This window comes from Aplidium turbinatum, chromosome 10 (genome assembly GCF_918807975.1).
Source record: "Aplidium turbinatum chromosome 10, kaAplTurb1.1, whole genome shotgun sequence".
Taxonomy (NCBI): domain Eukaryota; kingdom Metazoa; phylum Chordata; class Ascidiacea; order Aplousobranchia; family Polyclinidae; genus Aplidium; species Aplidium turbinatum.
The window spans coordinates 23,786,960-23,807,313 of NC_137481.1; the positions used below are offsets into that span (position 1 = coordinate 23,786,960).

Below are 20,354 nucleotides of genomic sequence, written 5' to 3' on the forward strand. Positions count from 1 at the left end.
TTTTTTCACCTGCTGGATTCCTGAGTCTCATCCAGCATGGTTACAGAAATTGGTTCCGGAAGAGGATGCTTCATTCGTGAGATTGCCTTGGTTACACTTAACACCGCTGTCAGTTGCTTGGAGGAATCCTTGGTCTCAGGTTCCTGAAATGTTACATAAGTTTATTGTTGTTTCAAATGAAAATAGTGGATTGTTGTTGTTAACTGAAAATAGTGGAATAATGAAAAAGCAAAATTTGAAAAACTCGCTTTTAGTTTTACAATGCTCTTTAATATATGAAAGAGACATATTAAGTTACTCTCCAGCAAGTACGTATCTCAGCAACACGCAAAAGACATCTTGGAGAAACAAACATCTTCACCTAATTTAAAGAACAGCAACAGCAAACTTATATTTAATTCAAAATATTTTATTTTGATCTTCGTTACCACAGACAAGAACCAAAGACAAGAGCAACCAACAATTGTTTCTATGATTCTAGCTTTCAAGGTTCGTCACGGTTAGTTCGGGCCAGTTAGGAAAATGTAATGCTTACAGGAGTGTTGCACACATAGGTGTAGGAGAAGCGTATTTTTAGGGGGTGCGAAAGAAATTCTGCCCAAATATGATAAATTGTGCCCGAAAAATTTTTGCGATGAAATAGGCTTCACCTCAAAACATGTCACTTTTTTGTACGTAGGTACAACATTAACCCTAAATCTTCTACCACAGTCTCGAGTATACATTCCTCAGCCTCACACTCACTGACATTCAGAAGTTGATTCTGAGATACATTCATTGATGGAGCCTACGTTAAAATTCACTTCTTTACTTGAACTCACAGTCACACTTACATCTTGTTTACTAGAATGCTTTGGATTAGACATTAGACATGCAAATATTTCATCTAAATTGTTGAATTACTTGCCAATTAACGCATTTTTTAAAACCAAAATGCAGTTTTAATCAGCTCTTTAAAGCAAGAAGCTAAAACGAAATGTAATTTTGATGAATCGACAAAATATCCAAAAATTTTATGCCCGAATTTTCTGCAATTCTGCCCAAATTCTGGACAAATCAAAAGCTTTGGGGGTGCGATTGCACCCCCTGCACTCCCAGCTCCTACACCTATGGTTGCACATCAAATAAACACTAATTCATATTTTCAGCTTTCAACAGCTAAATTTTATTTAACAGCTAAAACCAGCTGTTAAATATAACATCTGTCAATCTGCGTGGCAAAAGTCTGCTGCACCTTTATCGTACCAGACAAGTGTATTGTTGCAAAACAATTCTTTACCTTAACAACGTGACACAAGTAAAATTTTATGAATGAAGATTGTTTTGTAATAGATGCTTCCCTTTCGAGTTCAAATGCATTTGTGTAACGGTGAAGCCCGTGGGTTACATCGCACTTCAAACAGGAAACCGAAAGAGCAAAAGTTCCAACATGAAAATAGCTGAAAGATGAAGGGCCGCACAAAAAATGGAAAAGGCCCCATGCGGCCCGCGGGTCGCACGTTGCCCACCCCTGATTCACGTGATGCAATAGGCCGAGCGGTTGTAGGAGCCGCCATAGGCTGCGTTTGTCAACTCTCTGAATCTCAGTAACGGTACGGAATTAAAACGTCTGAATGAATCCTAAACGATTGACTTTCAGCATATCTGACTACGCAGAGAATTACCAACCAACTCTTGTCTGTGCAATTTACATTCAAACGTTCGAAAATATTTCACTTGTTTATTTGTGTTATGCAACTTACTTGCATTTTTTGCGTGACAAATAAAAAAAAAAACCATTGACGTTTGTTTATATGTCTAAGACTGTACAGTTGAATATGATCTATGCCTCCACTACACATGCCGCCGGTGGCGCAAGTGCGCAACAATGGGCCAAGTACAGTTTGATCTCTCGTGGTGAAATATTTGAAGTATGGCAGTTAAACTGTGTTGATAGATAGGGACTAATTGCTGAGTTGTTTGTTTTGCCGTTACTTCTTCGCTATGAAACTATCAAAATACAGTAGGCTACGAACTGTAGTTGGTCAATTATGCTCGTCATAATAACGACCGGCGGGCGTCTTTAAGAAGTAGATGCTGGTTCTGCTCCATGCGTGCAATTAAATCTCAGGCAGGTGCAGATGAAAAACTAACTTGGAGATGAGGTTCTTGAAAGGCCACGACAGGAGAAGGTTCTTCTTCATCATTTATTTCTTCTTCTTTATCTTGTCCTTCCATTTCAACAATCTCGACAATGCTTTCAACGCTAGATGATGGGGTTGGTCCGGGGGATGTCCCGAAATGAGGAAAAAGCCAACCTGAAATGGTAAACAATAATCGGGTTGACATGAATTTGCATATCAAGCGAGCATTAACATATTAATGTTCTACTTCAAACAATTGAGAAAGGGTTGCTGGGTTAACCGGGCCAGAGAGAGATAAATAGTTCTTCGACAATACTGTATCTCAAATTTTTGAAACTATAATATTTGACCAAGAAGTCAGCACTAATACACCTCTTACTTTCCTCCATTGGAAATGAAATTAAGCAATTTCATGCAGATTTCATGAATAAATAGAACACAACTCTATTGAGCTGTGACCTACGCCAGTAGTCATAAAACAGCGGTATCTTAAATACCGTTTTTTGTGTAACAACACAATATTGGCTTTCAACCTAAGCTAACTTACTGTTGTATTCAACGAGTCTATTGTTGGTGTCAAATTCCATTTGAGAACGGACGGATTCCGCCGACGACTCATACAAGGATGAAGGAGCATGGACAGACTCCTCGCTCGATGTAGATTCCTGTTCCTAAAGCAAACAGATTTAAAGACTAAAGATTTTAAGTACGAAAGAGTCAAAGAGTACTTCCTATGATGTTCGCCCTTCGTTTTCGAAGATGACCAATGAGACTGAGATCAAGCTTTTTTAGTGTGGGCTATGGTCAGTGTAGGCTACATGAGGGCGGAGATGGTTGATGAGGCCTATCTGTGCAGTGAAGCTTCTACTGCAGGATGGACATTGGAAGGATGGTTGGCTAGGGCCAGGGTTGTTTGAGGCTCGGGCCTTGCGCTGTTCTCGTTTTTTGACAGCAGATAACGTGCGTTTTTTCTCAGCTGATTCCGCGCCTTTATAAATAAGACTGTGTTGTGTTGGTCGTTCTGCGGCTAAGTCTTTCCACAAATCTACGTCGATAACGAATTTGGAAGCTTTTAAAGTGTCTTTAAAATGTTTCCTTTGACCACCCACATGGCCACCCACTTCCTATAGGCCTAACAAGATATACAAACTTATAGTTTAACCCTTTTTCAGGTTTATAAATTATTTTTTCCAGTAGGCTAATGTGTTTTGTAGAAAGATCAAAATAAACTAGGTTTTTGAAAAACGAAATCGCAAAATGGCTCGTTTCAAATTTTTTACTATTTGAGCACAGGGCTAAAGAAAAGTTTACGATACAAAGTAAGCCACGCGATAGGCAGGAACTATTTGCGTATGTGTTGGCCAATGCATAGCCGCAAAAATGAAAAAGAAGACATCGCAATTAACAAATTATATGCATTTGTTTTTAGAAGTCCTCATCGTTAAATGCCTGCTATGTTCAGAAGAGAGACTGACTTACTTTGTTCGTATTGTATTTATGGCTTGTGTCTTGTAGATGTACTTCGTTTCTTAGTTCATTAAAACCTAATAAATGGTCGTCTCAATAGTTACCTCATAGTTTATAGTACGGCACCTTACTTCTTATAACTTACAACACAACTTTCTTTCACATCTTGCTGTGGTACATGCTCCCATTCCGGATTCTCGTCAAGAATGAAACTATACGGCACAAGATAGTTGTCGAGTGTGATGTCCTTCTCTTCGTGGGTATGATCATGATCGTATCTCATGGCAGGATCTTCGTAAATCACTGAATCTAGAAAAAGATATGCTTAAAATGTAATTCTTTTTGACAGGGTTTGTCCAGGCTAACCTTCAGTGAGAAGTATTTTATCGAAGTTCCAGATCTCCATTGTCCTGCTGGAGCTGATCATAAATTAATTGCTCGAGCATGCTTGGTTAGTAACTAGTTAATTAATTCGGACTAAAATTATAATTTACAAAACAACAATGTTAATGATTGAAGCAGTGTGCAAAGCGATGAGACTTGCATCAGGCATGCAACAATTAAAAAACGCAACAAGTAATCAAAACAATTGCTTGTGATGAAAAACTGTAGTATACAAAAAATGAAAAAATCGTAAACAACATTGTGACAAAATGATATCAAGAAGCAACAAAATAACTAAAATACGTTCAAAAAGGGGCCAAAGCAAAATGAAACTTTTCAAAGTTTTCTAACGGGCTTGCCTCCTGATCCCAGTGTAAGTTTTCACCCATTTGAGGCTTGCCTATGAATCGCCTAACCTTTCTTAAACTGTTTACTTTCACCAGATTATGATACCTCCAATTCTGTTTGATCTGCTACTGCCATAGGCTAACACAAATATGCTACACGTTGTGTAAGAAAAGTGGTTAATTTCTAGCTAAGGGGTTCCTACCACACTCGGAGCCTTCCACTTCTGTATTTGCTTTGGAGAGATGGGTAGAGACGTTTCTTTGGTCAATGACATAAATGTGGTTCATCCACCCCACCAGAAGGTTTCCCTTGGGGCCCAGAAAGCAGCAACTGGACAGGGTTTTGTCCAAGATAATCTCAGTGAGAAGAATTTTATCGAAATTCCATATCTTCACTGTCCCGTCCGAGCTGATCAAAAATGAATTGTTCGAGCATGCTTGATTAATGACCAGTAAATTAATTCGGATCAAAAGCATCACTTACATTAAAATCATGCTAATGACTGAAGCGTTGTGAAAAGTAATAACTTGCATGACACATGCATCAATCATGAAACGCAAAACCAATCAAAACAATTACTTGTGATGAGATATGATGACATTTAAGTAAGAAAGAAATCATGAAGAATGTGGCAAAGTGACATCAAAGTGTATATTATTCAGGTATTACGTTCAGAACCAAGGCGGGTGAATTTTTTAGCTTGCTTTGCCACAATTGCTTTGTTGATAAGAAAACGTACCTGCAAGATGCAAATATAGATTGAGAAACACAGGGCTGTATGTCTATGACAGCAGACTTGTGGCTCATCTGGACGTGGTGGGGGTCGGCGATGCAATCTCTTAGACTTTTGGAAACATATTCACCCATGAAAGGTTGATCTAAAACAAAGGTTTGTTCTTAAGACACATTGAGTATAATCTTAACTGAAGAAGGCAAAACAACCATATCTATTATCTATGCAATAATGTAACGACAACAACACAAGACTCTTTTTATGCCCGTTTTGATGCATGCATTTCAACATGACGTGAAGACACAGGCGCAACTTTCTGGCGATCGCATTGGAACAATCAAGAACTTTGCTTTTACCACTTTCCTCGGGCGCATCCGTAACAATGAGTGACCCATCTGAGTGGCCAGTCATCAGGATGTTCTTGAACAAGGAATAGGCTGAAAGATCTGTGAGCTCTTCCAGCTTCATGAGGAGACAAAACTCCGGTAACTTCCAAATCTGTAAGAAAGAATGATTTGTAATCCAAATACATGCAACCTACATATAAAGTTGAAACTACTAGAAGTTAGCCTATTACTGGTTTACATTCATGCCATAACTTAGTGGCTACTTTTCCAGAAAAAATAAACTTTGGATGAATGTGTGTAAAACGGTTATAGGCAAATTGTTCGTAAACAGTTGTTCGTAAAACAATTGTTCGTAAACAGTTGTCCGTAAAACAATTGTTCGTAAACAGTTGTTCGTAAAACAATTCTTCGTAAACAGTTGTTCGTAAAAAAATTGTTCGTAAACAGTTGTTGGTGAAATGAAATCCGTAAAACAATTCTTCATAAAGCATATCTTCGTATACATCAAATCTCAATTGCATGCACGAAGAAATGCTTTGGGAAAAATTGTTTTACAAAGAATTAATTTTACGAAGAATTGTTTACGAAGAATTATTTTACGAAGAACTGTTAGCGAAAGCGGATTACGTCATAGACAGACAATGACAAAACTTTGTTAACAGAGCAAAACATTGTCTGGCGGATGTGGATCTGCAGCAACTGAAACATTCAAGCGATGAAGAAACTCACATTGTTGGGTTCTAATGCATCGAACTTCAAATAAGCAACAAAAGAATTGAGAAATGTTGAAGGAAATTAATGTTAGGCTACCAGTACCACTCGGTGGTTTAGGTTGAGGCCTTGTAGTTGGAGCGACCCGGTAGTGAGCCAAGTGAGCCAGGGGTGTACTGCTTATGTAATTTAGGCTGATGACAAAAAAAAAAAACTTTCTATGACGCTAGAACACAAAGAAATCATGAAAGTACGATATCTTATCTAGTATGAGGCAAGTAAAAAAACGTAGTTTTTTTTCGGATACATAAGTAAGCATATAGTCTGATAATAACACCAACAGATGTTGATGACCAACTTTTCACATGTACGAACTACGAGGTATGATATATCATCAAGCGAACACCTGAATGACCAAAACGTCGACTCCAGAAACTGTGTAGACTCTGTCTTTACGGGTGTCCTGCTTTATGTCGCGAACTGGGTCCTTGGATACGGCAACTTCAAAGTATTTCTTGCCTCTGACAACTTGATCCATGAAGATGATCCTACCGTCTTGTAGGCCAAGAAGAAGCAAGTCTCTGCGAATGGCGTTATGTAAGCTTCATATGGTTAAGTTACATATTTCATTGACGAAAGAACTGTTTGGCTATAAAGGAGCTGGAAGGAACCGACATGACATATTCTCTTGTTCCTACTTTAGATACTTACCTAGGTCTTGCACTGCATATGCCAAACTCTCCATGGTATAGGAAACCAGACTTTGAATGCAACACCGCAAGACAGCAGCAGAAATAGCGTGTTCCGAATCCGGCTAATCTCTCCATAGGTTTGTGCATTGTTGTTCTGACGAGTAACGTACGCGATCGCGCTGACGATCCTCTTGCGCCATCTTGTTTTTCATCAGTCTTTATGTCAGAGAGTCGTGAAGTGTTCCATTCTGCTACTCTGTAACCAAACATGGCCTACTTTACTGGCACAAAATATTTAACCCTCTGTCTACCGTGGGGTCCAATGGACCCCAAAACAAATTTCGCTCTGCGATTTCTCAGGAGATATAGCAAATGCGATATTGATATACCTTGACTTTTCACAGCTTTTCTTGATCTTTAGGACAATATAATAATTATTTATCTCAAACCAACGTTAGTAGCATAAAAAAAATAATAGCATCTTGTACCGTGGGGTCCAATGGACCACATGCCTGCTGCATTCGAAGTAATCTTGTATTACAACAGCACTAAAGGGGAGTCGACACTGTTGTCACAATAGTTAGAAAATACACTTCCAAAAGAATCACGAGAAGATTGCCGATAGCTCTAATTTACAATATGATTGATGTCACTGCTGTCAATGCTTTTGTAATATGGCATCAATTGCAAGGCGAAAATAGCAGCACAACATTTAGCATGAAAAAGAAGAACATTTTAGATCCAACTAGGAAAAGAGCTTGTTGGATTACCAGCTTCGACTGGTAATCCAACAAGACATCTAAATCCGTAACAGAATAAAGGAAACAGCTGTTGAGTGTTGAAGATCAGGCGCCAAAATCAAAGAAGGCTAGATGCTATCTTTGCGAAAGACACAAACACCAAAAATGCAGACAATTCTGTACTATTTGCAAACTCAACGTTTGCCAAGAACATTCGCAAATCATTTGATCATAATGAATGCGATAATATATAAACTCACAATATTTCTTGTGAACTAATATGTAGGCCTAATATGCTAATTCTCTCAGTAGTTTCACCATTGCTCAAGAATAGACCAATTCCGTAACAATTTGGTTTGTGCATGGGCTACTGTATAACTTATTTGTAAAATTTCGAGTATTTTTCGCTTTTCTACAGTGTTTATAAGTTATGATTTTGTAGTCTGTTCCGTCCTTTCCTATTGAGCTTTAATTTCATCATTGGAGCTGATTTTTTTTTGTCCAAAACAAGTCCTTTGAAGTTTGGGGTCCAATGGACCCCAACGGTAAAACTTGTAATTTTTTTTTTCGGTAGACAGAAGGTTAATATAACTTTTTGGAAACTGATCGTTGAAAACCAAGATTTGTGGCAAAATGATAAATTATGTTTTATTTCGCGACCGTGGGGCTACATAGCCTACAGTACTCGGTGATTACTGATAATAGTTAGTTTGACATGAAGGGGAAGGGCTAGGCTACAGCACTGAAAAGTTGGAATCCCCTGACTTATGTAAATATAGTTAGCCCATGGTCAAACAACAGACTCACTAGAAGGGGGAAAGATACGCTAGAGAGAGCCATGATTAACCAAACTATGTATCCCTGGCCAATCAATTAGTTGTGCACTGTTACATAACACGGTAGAACACAAAAAAAATTTAAAAGATCAAAGAGTTGTATCTGGATATTTCCGGTGCGTTAAACAGGAATGTGAACTTCGTTTTTCTCCATCAAACTCCATTTTTTTTATAATTTTGATTTTAAATATTTGCAAAAATGTGTATTTGTCTTATTGCAGGCTCTATCATGTACCATTTGAAGTACAAGTTACTGTGCATAACACAGAGTTTTGTCAACCATGCTTTCCTGTAGTAGTGTTACATTATAATCTATATCCACTTCGTGTTTTTTTGTATGTTTACAATCCGCTATTGCTCGTACCACTGCAGTAGCGGATCTAGAAGAAAAAAAAATTAGGAAAGGGGTGGGGGGGGGCATTAGAATTTCAACAATGTAAAAATTTCTAGCGAATTGAGCAATGTAAATGTTGTAGTTAAAAATTAACAAAAAGACTGATAGGGGGTCTAGGAGCAAGCTCCTAGAACAATTGGTAATTTTTCGTATTGTCTTGGCCTGCTTTTGCGAACGTCGTGCTTCAACGCTATTTTGTTTTGCCTAAAAGTCACACTTCGTAGCCTACTTGGTTAAATCCATCCAACCAAAAAGTAGATTTCTGTAGAAGTTAGAGCAGGGGCGTGCAACCCTGAGGGTTTTAATTAGAAATTATCAGACAGTCATTTTTAAGATTACAAATTAGCAGTAAATACTCAAGTGGCCCGCGCAACCATTCGTAAACTAGATGTGGCCCTTTGGCCAAAAAGGTTGGACACCCCTGAGTTTGAGTCACAATTAAGATTTGATTGAAAAGTCGAAGTTAAGTAGCTAATCCTAAAAGTCGAAGTTAAGTAGCTAATCTTTTTATTAATGGCTACAGAAGAATTTCAATAACTTACTTTATAAAGAAGTTTTGCCTTGTCTTGTAGGCTATAGGCCTAGTAGGTATATAGGCTATCACACAGTATTTCAAAGAAATTTCAAATATCTATCCGCGGTGGCCCGGCCTTACCACACTGGAAATACACAAGGCACATTTCACCTCATACTTTTATTAACACTGGAATAGATTAATTTATTTGTTGACTAGCTGAGTGAGCAATGTGCTTTAGTATGAAATAGGCTACTGTTTTCTTTTCTCAGTTTTGAGAGGTACAAAAATGCACACCTCTTATACAGTATCTATTGCTAAAACACGCGATTTCTATTCCGCTAATTACGTCGATGAAACGTAATTGAGCGATCGCAACGAGCGAAAAAGTGTTTTGCAGAAACTCACAAAAAATACATTTTTTTCGTTTTTTTGGTGGGGGGGGGCACGTGACCAAGGGCCCCCCTTGGATCTGCTACTGCGTACCAGGGTATTTTTACTTGTATCACATCCACACTTTTCAGTGCAAACTACTCAGTACTCAATGCTTCTCTTTGAAGCAAATCATGCCGGTTTGCAACGATAACCAAGTGATTTCATTAGTTTGGTTTTAAATTTGGTTGATTAGCTTTGGACTTTTAAGCATAACACTGGAAAACTTGAAAATATTTTTTCAAAAGATCTTGACCTGATCGGAAAAAACAAACCCCTTTTGTAATCAGCGCCCCTGAATTTATAAAGTGCAACGTCACTTTAGCTCTTGAATTTTTTCAAAGTTGGAAATTTGTTGCACGGTGTAATATGAATCACTCGTACCTGCAAGCGGGATCTGTCTTTCCTGTATAAACCCAGATTTTTTCTGGCTCAATCAGCATGAAAATAAGATTACTATGTCTTCCGTAACCAACGCTCAAAACCGTGCTTGTTAGCGACACCACTGGTGGAGGGAGCGCGGTGCACATCGCTATCGAGTTCTTCCCGTTAGGATTAAACATGCGAACACTTCCTGCAAATAAATCAGTTGTGCATTTTTCAGCAAAACGAATCAAAAATGGAAAGGAGGATAATGACACAGGTTCAGTCGGAAACGTGTTTACAAAACGAAAAGCTTGAGGTTACTTTGTGGCGTATATGATTTAGCAATTTTTAACTGCAGGAGTTCTGGAAGACAAAGAAATAGAATTAATTAAAATAATAGCTGTTAAAATAAACAATAATCACTAATCACTAATAATCACTAATGAATAATAATAATAATGTTAAAATAATCAGATGAACCACGACGGTGTCATACTACAGTATAGATGGACGTGCTGCCTACCCATATCAACGTTCAAATCACAACCTTCACCCTGGAATTGCCAACAATCAGCCCCAGTCGTAAATACACCGGCTGTCAAAATGATACCACATCCACTCTAATTGGTAAAGAAAGATCAATTGACTAATGCATCGAAAGCCACAGCAGCTCGTTCCAGGCAGTACAAGTCGCCTTCGCAAATACCTTAAACTGGTTAAAGTACAGGAAAGAATGATAAACAGCAGTTATCTCTTGCGACTGCAAGTCGCTGGTGAAAACTGTAAGCAATCCAATTACTTCGGACCATTCAATCCTCTCCACCCAATCAATCATCGCCGATACCATTCAACAAAAACGTTCTAGCTGACGTGGATCTCATGTCATTTTAACTTTGAGGAAATGGTTAGCCGATACAGAGGATAAGCTGGGTTCCCAGGCGAAACAGCCAAACGTTCATATGGACAATACAAAGCGATGAACCTTCATTCGAAGGCAGTTCAATACTTTGGCAGTCGAGTAGGCAACTCTTGCTAAAATTACCACTTTCCGCAAACACAACATAGAAGAAGAGGCATCGTTAATCAAGACCGAACCCAAGGGCTTGCTCCTATTTGGCAGCGATCATTAATCTACTGCCCCGCTGGTTCTATCTCGTGGGTAAAGCAGATTTCATAACAACTTCACACAACAACTTGAAATTTATGCTACAATCGAAATAAAACGTTAGCTTACCATCTTCTCCAACAGCGACCACCCGGTGCGACTTTCCGGTGTCGCTGATGAGCCGCAAAGATGTAATCTTGCATCTGGCGTGCCCCCAAAACTCACCAACCGAATTAAACTTGTAAATCAGAATCTGCGCAAAGCGACCAATAATCTCCCTTTGAGCCAAAGAATGTTAAAAACACTACTATTTTGAAGTGAAAGTAAAACCAAATATAATAGTAGTTGATATCTACTGGCATTGTATCATTACATTTTGGTATGTTCTAGTCATCTAGTGTTTACAAATACATTTATAATGTGCACATGTCTGATATTCCACAAGCAAGTTACATAGATTTAATCTTTCTGCCATGGTAAATATTCTATTTGTAGCAACCGAGTTTGAAACAAACTCGTTCAAGTTGTAAACTAACAAAAGTACCAACTGCACATTGCTAAACTGTTGAATAATCTCAACAACAAAATGCTCCGATATCATGATAGCAGGTTCTCTGTTGATTTAAAAAAAGGTCCTGCTAAAACTTTGAAAAATTGCTGCGACCACCGTTTGCATTTCACTCCCAATAATATTTACCGATTCCGCCTACACCTTGAATTGTACTACAGTAGTACATAATCAGAGCAAGCAAAATAGCCTGCCAGAGCCAAAATACAAGTTATGAATAAATTACCTCTCGGTCAGTTGCGCACCATAGTTTCCCACTATGAGTGACATCCATCCAATCGATTCCCGATGGGAAGACGTTTATACTGCATAACAATTCCATCACGTTCAGTGACCACACTTTGACAGTGCCATCCAATGAAGAAGTGATGACCAAAGCGGAGGGACGCGAGTGAACGACCAAGCTGGATGAAAAAAAGGCCTTAATCAATTTCGCTTTTCAAACCACGCAACTTATTTCATCACCTCAAATCTGATGAGTTCATAAAAGTGAAAAACTTTAAACCACTGACGCAGGCTCGGTCACCGAGATGGACAACGTGAAGTTTCTGGCTGTTGAAGTGTTGTCTGTGAATTATTCCATCCAGTAAGTGTCGCTGAATGGAGAGCTGCCCTTAAACTGCCTTGCTCAAGCGTATACCCCCATAGTCGAACAACATCGCTTGAACATGAAGTTTCTTCGTTAATGCTTCTTCTTTTGTACTGTCGCTAAATATTAGGTTGTCAGTAAGCCACTACTTCACACCACCCCATATGATATCACTGTTTGCTAACATCAACGAGAGATTGCTAGAAGGTTCTGTGCAGTGTGTACATATGACTACCTTGGTATTAATCGTTAATTTGGAAGTTTTATCGAGGTGAATGCAGGTAACAGGTAGAGGTTTTAGTTTTAGGATTTGGCGAGAGGACTGCTGCACATCGGCGCTGCAGTGTACTGGCTCAATGCTTGTAGGAGGAGCAAGCAGTCGGTTAGAGTTGGCGGAAGGTATCCGGTGACAGCTTGCAAGCAGTTTTTGATTGGCACTTTGACAAGAAAATGTGGATATGCCATTTGAGTTGCTTTGAACAGCAGCAAACAGCAGCCTTTCCACTACTTTTTACAAAACAATAAATAGAAATTAAGCATGGCCCACTATTAACATTACTATACACACCTAGTGACTGGTTGAGAATGACCCCGAAATGTACCGATATGACCGCCTCCGGAACCCCATACTTTCACTTCCGAGTCCATACTCCCTGTTATGAGCATTCTGGTTGTCTTGCAGCATCCGGCGCATGTCAGAGATGCAGAGTGAGCACTGTGGAAAATAAGAAAGTTGGATTCTTGGGATTTCTAAGTTAGAAAGATGAACGAAACTACGAAAAAACTTCAATCACAAGTCACACGTTTGAGACTTGTCGTAACTTAATTGCTTGACATTGTCATTGTCAACCTCCAGCAATATGCAATAACATATCGAAAAAACGAAGATCAATGCTAAGAAAAGAGCCAAGCAGAGCCAACTCAAGCAAATAAAAAATACACTGGCGAAGAAACCTTCGGTCTGTTTCTCATAAAAGTGAGATCTTCATATGGTTCTTATTCACAAATAAAATGCATTGGCATATAAATATAGAATATATCCTGTGGGGTGGACAACTAGACATCCTCCCTTAGTCCCTTAGACCGTCTATTCTCATTGTTTTCTTGCCGTGAAAACAATACCCACAAAAATCTCTTCCAAAAATAATGGACTCATTTACTTACTCAGTGATGGTAAAAAGCGGCTTCAATCCGTTCAAAGAATAAACATATAAATCGTTTTCTGAGCAGAAGAACACTTGTTGAAGATCGGATATCAGCACTATCTTGGTGCACCAAGAGCCCCCTACGTCTTTATGACGAGAACTCTCTGTTAATCTGTGTGAAAAAAACAAATTAAGGGAAAAGGTAAATTAATATCCATCAAAACGACTAATCAACGTCATTTAGAGTTTTGGTGACGTTGGTTAATTAGATATTAGATAGTGTCTTTTGTGTGGTAATGCAAGATGTTGCAACCATGACAAACGTTTCTTGTCAGCTTCTTACCACGGTTTTGAGCACAAAAGAGCAACTTAAACGGAGACAAGCCTGCTAAGTATTAAAATTTGGCTCTTGTTTTCTTTACATCTTCTGTTAAAATCACAGCATTGGTATCAAAACTATGGAAATCTTGATTAACCCTTTCACAACGCTTACCCCTACCCCACGACCACCACGCAACGCAGATCTATTTAACCTGTAGGCGTACAATTTTAATTTTTTTTGTGTGTTTAGGCAAAGGCATTCATAATTCTGTAGATCACTGATTTGACGGATCAAGAAAAAAACTGAGGGAACGCTATCTTTAATATCATTAGGAATACAATACACAGTGTGAGTGTTTCCTGCCAACAAAAACATATTAATTCGTATTGAAAATGAGTGATTTCCATTGACCCAACATAGCACCATAGCACCTGGTACTTTTGTTGCATCCTTAACAGCTTACGCTGAGAACAAATTTCTTAACACATCAATGAATGCACATATTCAGTTCACCTGTAATTAGCCATGGATTTGATTTGATCAAACTTGTTTTGAGTTGTTTGTCTGTAAGTCCAAACAATTGTCCCTCCTATTCCTGCTGTGATTAACTCATCAGTCTTGGTGTTGTACACCATGTGAAGAATCGATCTCATGTTTGGGTTCTCTGTCTTGCAAGTGGGATGGAATTCTTTATTGAACACCTGATACAACAGAAAGTATGGAAACTTTTAAAAGTCATTGCATCTCTATTTAGACTAGAAGTTTTAGACTTTAAATAATGATTTACAGATGTTTAAGTGAAACAAATATTTTTTATAAGATTCAAAAGTAAGCGTTGGCTAGCTGGATTTAAATTAATAGGTTAATTATTGATTGATTGTGACAATCTTTATCCTCGGGTTGAGAAATCCTTTTTGGAACTTAACCCCGGCCATTTCCAACACATTAAGAGGCTTTAAACAACTTGTGCAAGACGGATCGTTGAAATTGACAGAGTCAAGTTTTCGTTTGAGTCTAATTGTCTGTAAATTATTTCATCGGCAGCAGTAGCCGGCAGCAGTGGCCGAGTGGTTACAGCGTTGGGCTTACAGTCGAGAGCCTGCATGTTCGACTCCAGCCACCCGCACTTGCTGTTGTTTCTCTGGGCAAGAAACTTTACGATAACTGCCTCTACCCAGTGATCGATTTCGAGTAATGGGTGGTACCAAATTTAAGTCATAAGTAGAGTAGACAACCAGAAACAGACATTGCCGTCGGCTGCAGCGTGGGTCAGGTGTACGTCGAAAGGCGTACACCGATGCATAGCGCTCAAGTCCGCTTTCTCGCAATGCAGAATAAAGATATAATAAACAATCATCCACTAGGTGCCGCTGATTGACCAGCTGTCCATAAAGTCCTCAGTAACAAATCGCGTGATGCACAAAAGTTGTACGTTTAAACCTTGGTTTTATTTAAAGAGATATTTTTTCATAGTCTATTTTGACTGTTCAAAGCATCTGGGAATTAAAACGAATGTTGTAATAACTGCAGTTAGCCTCAACACAAGAAGCAAGAATCTTGCGTAAAAAAAGTCCACAATTTTTACATTTTTGTATTTCCTATATAAAAGCCTTACAACCGTATATTACAACTTACAAACTTATATGCTCACACAAAAGCAAGATATTCAAATATATTTTGTTTAATTGACAAAAAAACTGTGAAAGTCTTGTTCGATCCGAGAACATTGGGAACTAATAACCCAAAACATTTCAGTTTGTTGCTCACCTGCAGAGTAAAGTCACTGCAAATCGCAAAGTAAACATGATGTTTCTCACAAAATATAATGGAACGCAGAAGCCTGGTCTGGTACTTTGGGTACGTCAGATCACGTGACAGACTGTCGGCCTCGTGCAACCATGACGTCACTCCTCGTGTGTCCAGTATCACAAATCTGCGAGAAATGCAAATTATGAAATATTTGAAGACGTCCAACATCGGTCACCTGGAGATACGGTCTTGTTTACGGCACTTTTGATACTTTTTTACTATTTGCTAACAGTTTTACTGAATTTTGTAACAATGAAGCGGTACATTTCCTTGTTTTTAACTGTTTGATCTTCTTTTTCGTCGGCGTATGAGCCTCTGGGGCCGAAGGTCTATCATTTTACCACCACAGACTCACGATGTTCCAGGAATACACTGGAAAGCAGTCTTTGGATTCATTATCCAAGACGCGTAGACTTTTCACTCCGTCAAGTGGGTTGAAAATGGTACAATCGTTGAGGATGTAATTTGCGATCTGTTCTTCAGGTAATTTCAGAATTGCTTGGTAATTTCACAAATATGTCATTTCATGTATTGTAGGAGGATGGAGGGAAAGAAGAGAAAATAGGCACGGTGTAGAAATATGGCTTTTAGGAGAATCAGACAATTGGAAACAATCAGAAAAATCTGAAGTCTACACTGTGATAAATTAAGTTGTAGGTCGACAGGGGCGCCGGAAGCGGGGACGGATGCCCCATGCCCTCAATTTTCTGTCGATGGGGGGGGGGCAGAGGGAGCAATGGTGCCCAATTATGTAAGCTACTGCACATTTTGCAATATAAAAATTTCTGCTATTTGCTTTTAGCCTAATTGCAATCTTTCATTATTACCTCAAAATAATATTCAAGACACAAAAGTCTGTATCACAGTAGTAGCCTACAACATAGCATGATGCCCTTTCGTGCATTAGTTCTTTGTATAGGCCTACACTTATTATATCATTACTCGATAATGAGCTGATAGTTGAGCATTATCGCTACCGGTATATCTTAAAACTTAAAAAAAGGCCTTTCAGCAACAAAAGTGCCCTTTTTTCATAATCTTGACCCCTAGTCAAAAATCGTTCCGGCGCCCCTGTAGGTCGAGTCTAGGTAGCCACGGGCTAGACAAATATAAATAGGCTAAACAAAGTGCAGCTACCTAGTCCTCAATATGTAGCTCAATTGGTGCTTTGATTGCTTCATTATGGGTCTGTGCTGTATCGCGTTTGATTTAGAATATCTTCATTTTTGTCTACAAGTGCGCTTGAGCAACGCATTCCAAGACTGCTCTCCGTTCAGCGGCACCTAGTGCATGGAATAATTCCTCGACAACAACACATCACTACAAGCGGAAACTTCACTTTGTCAATCTCGGTGACCGGGCCTGCGTTAGTGGTTCAAAGCCTCTACAAGTATGCTAAACTGCTAGAAATAAGCTCTCAAAGAAGTTTTCCAAGTCCGAGCATAAAATATCAACTAATGTGGCAATGGCATGGTCTAGCCCAGCTATTATTTTTGTAGGCCACCGCCATACCACCTTGCTGAAGTAGGCCTGCTGCTTTTTCAACACATATTGCAAACCTTTGTATAAAAAAACAAACATTACCCTTAACCCAGTGTTGTAGGTTAAAAGGGTCTTGCATTTTAGGTCCAAACCTGTGTCGAACAAAAAATTTATTCCACGCCCAGACGTTTTGTCAGGTGATCAGGTCTACTCCCAATAGTGGTCCCACCAACAACCTATCGTCTATATGCATTATACCTACCTATAACTTTTGAGAATAAAAACATTCGGTTTTATGAACGGGAAGTCCGATCGAGTTAAATTACCCTGAGGGAGTCTAGAATAATGGGACATAACTTTTTTTAAAAAATCAGTAAAAGTCATTTTGTTCTTCATAGAACTTGTTGTTAGTTTTGTATGAGTGCTTTGGTACTGGATCATTGCAAGATCATCGTCGTCGTGTGAGTCTCTGGGGCCGAGGGTTATCAATTTACCACTCCAGATTCCCGATGTTCCCGGACGACACTGGAAGGCTACTGGAGAGCAGTCAGCCAGTCAGTATTTGGTTCCATTATCCATTACGCGCAGACCTTCCACTCCGTTAGGTGGCTGGAAGATGATCGTCATTGATGGATGATGCAAGATCATGTTCGAATATAAATCACCGAAAAAATTAAACAAGTTTCAAAAAAGGTATCTTTGCCGGGATCTTCTTCTTGCTTATGAGGCAGCAATTCAGGCAATATCTCCCAATTGTTGTAACCAGAGTAATGTCTTCATATCAGGGTCTATGAGATCCACATGTTCTGCAGGTCGAGTTTTCCGGGGTGAAATGAGACAACAGAAGGAGATTTGAGAGATACCATTAGGAAAAAAGGGGCAATGCAAATTAAGACTTCAACTTCAATTAAAACAAATAAAAACTTAAATCCTATTGTTAAAGGAATTCCCATCCTCATTTGTTTAGGGCTAGACTACATGCTTCACAGCCTTAGTCACTGCTCTCTACCAAATGTTAAAATTGTCCATTGGAGGTCTTACGGATAGCATGGAGCTATTCCAGTGACGATCGGTGAGAGAAAGCAAGGAAAGCAGTGCTTACCTGAGCGAAAACTATGCAAAATATAATGACTGAATTCTAGGTTTAACTTCTTATTATTTTTATCACATCTATTTTAACTTGAGAACTACTGTGTTCGTGACTAGAATTACTGGTAACGCTTGTGAGTAGTCTAAGTCCCAACCAAACCGCATGTCTTGCCTATAAATGCCAACTAACGCAAACGCTCCTGTCAGAAACAACCACTGATTCTCCAGGGAAATCAACTTTAACAGTTGATTTCCCCACGTTCAAAAACGTCAAAAAACGTCTTCGTTTTATCCAATTCTCACTCGTTTTGCAAAACGTCACCAGCTGCTTAGCCAATCAGATGTGTTATGGTTAGAGTTGCTTTCCCAGTGACGTCAATGCGTACATTCGCTAGAGCGGCTAGACTAACTCGTCAGAATGGTCTCTCGTCACGGTACACAGCACAGCATCATAAAGGCGAAAAGATTATTGCTGTTTTTTGATGTCTCCTCGCCATGTACTTTAGCCTACTAGCTTTCATAGTCATGCCTTTGCCCTTTTTACAGCATTGATATAACGTTACTTCGCCAATGAACGTTCAGGTGCGGATGCAATATTTAGTTCGTTAAGCTTCTATAGTATACGCAGGAGGCAAACTTATCCAGCTTTTTGTACAAATTGCTTGCGGTTGTAATGTTTAAGCATAAGTGTTAGTTTTTGTAGTCATTCACTTACATCCGACAAACTGCTGGTCAGGTGACCTCAAGTTCAATGAATAGCCTACACGTGGAAGGCATTCAACCGTAATAAAATAATAAAGCAGTGTTGCAGGGGTCGGCTACATATAGAACAATGTCTAACACTGGATTTTGGTCCTGCAACGTTAAAATTAAGATTGTTCATGACTTCTAAACATTAAATGGATGTAGGCTATGATCACGACATAGGCGAAGCACAATTTGACAGATTTTTATTTTTGATTTGTTTTGGAAATGCTCTTAGAGCGCACCAAATTGGAAGTGTTTTTCAAAAATTTCTGGGGGAGGCCCCCCAGACCCCCCGCTGGAAGTGTTGCCTTCGGCAACACGCCTTCGGGTTTCGCCCGACGGTTACGCCCTTCGTGCCTACTACCTTGCTGCAGCATATTTCCAAATTGCTTTCCCAACGATTTAAGCCACCGAACATCACTGAGCTATTCCAACGTGACTCGCAAAATCCACTTTGTACCAGTAGTCTGAAAGTGCTCAGCCTAGTGCCCATAGCCTGGTAGAAACACCCAGCAATGACAGAAAGACAAAAGAGTTTAAAAAATCAAGCTTTTTTTGTTTGTAGGCTACAGGCTGCTTACTTGCTCAATCGTGGGTTGTACGTGATGTCGAGAATATTAGTGAACCTTTTGGAATGGTTGTATTGATTGTTAAACTGGAATCCAAATGAAAGGTTATCGTAACCAGACACGTTCTCTTCATTGTCTTCACTCGCTACGTTTTCAGCGTCCAATCCTGGCATTGTTATCACTAACAAATAAATTAGTGGTATCAAAAACCTAATAGCAACCAACCAACCCAGCAGAGCATGAAAGGTTTTGTATTTCTCTGCTACAACACAAGAATATGGATGATAATACTGGCCTGTTATCTTACTCAATGTTGAATGGGCCTATGATTATCAACTCGGTTCAGCTAAAAGAGCTGTAGCCAAAAGGCTATCTTCCTCTGTAGCCTACTTTGTTTTGACGTTCTTTTGTCGTAATAAATAAACGAAAGTAAAAATATCTTGTAACTTCATAGCCTACGTTACTAACTTATTTGTGTTTTTGAATGTTCAGTTATTCGTTTATAAAGTTAGGCTACATCGAAAATTTTGTTTTTAACAGTTTTCTGTTAAGCCTACTAGAGTAGGCTAACATTTAAAACGAAGTCCTTCTTGAAGATTTAAATTGCAGCTGCTAACTGGGCCTTCACGTTTTAAACAAAGCAACATTTCCAAAAGCTTGAAAGCTTCTGGTAGGCCACATTCTGAGATTTCACTGGCGCACAACAGGAACGTAGCCACGTGGTGATGGGAGAGGGCAATCGCCTCCCTCCCGAAAAAATCATATTTTAACAATAGCCTACTATTAGGCCTAGGACGTTTTAAGACCATTTTGACTCATGTTGGATGATGTTTGCCCCCAAA

At 39.1% G+C, this 20,354-nt stretch overlaps 1 protein-coding gene across 3 annotated transcripts in view; it reads right to left on the minus strand.

Moving 5' to 3' along the window:
* LOC145778712 (uncharacterized) overlaps positions 1–20,354 on the minus strand; it is a 40,262-nt gene that overhangs the window by 18,986 nt on the left and 922 nt on the right. For all 3 annotated transcript variants that reach the window (XM_082590268.1, XM_082590269.1, XM_082590267.1), the window contains 17 exons: positions 19,525–19,693; positions 15,584–15,749; positions 14,330–14,517; positions 13,514–13,666; positions 12,918–13,064; positions 11,987–12,164; positions 11,322–11,445; positions 10,106–10,295; positions 6,825–7,061; positions 6,520–6,694; positions 5,412–5,553; positions 5,062–5,200; positions 4,525–4,730; positions 3,736–3,899; positions 2,671–2,794; positions 2,134–2,297; positions 10–143 (listed from right to left, as the gene is read on the minus strand). In XM_082590268.1, coding sequence (XP_082446394.1) covers positions 10–143; positions 2,134–2,297; positions 2,671–2,794; positions 3,736–3,899; positions 4,525–4,730; positions 5,062–5,200; positions 5,412–5,553; positions 6,520–6,694; positions 6,825–7,061; positions 10,106–10,295; positions 11,322–11,445; positions 11,987–12,164; positions 12,918–13,064; positions 13,514–13,666; positions 14,330–14,517; positions 15,584–15,749; positions 19,525–19,685 — 2,792 coding nt within the window. In that variant the 5' untranslated portion in view covers positions 19,686–19,693. The remainder of the gene's footprint in view (positions 1–9; positions 144–2,133; positions 2,298–2,670; positions 2,795–3,735; positions 3,900–4,524; positions 4,731–5,061; positions 5,201–5,411; positions 5,554–6,519; positions 6,695–6,824; positions 7,062–10,105; positions 10,296–11,321; positions 11,446–11,986; positions 12,165–12,917; positions 13,065–13,513; positions 13,667–14,329; positions 14,518–15,583; positions 15,750–19,524; positions 19,694–20,354) is intronic.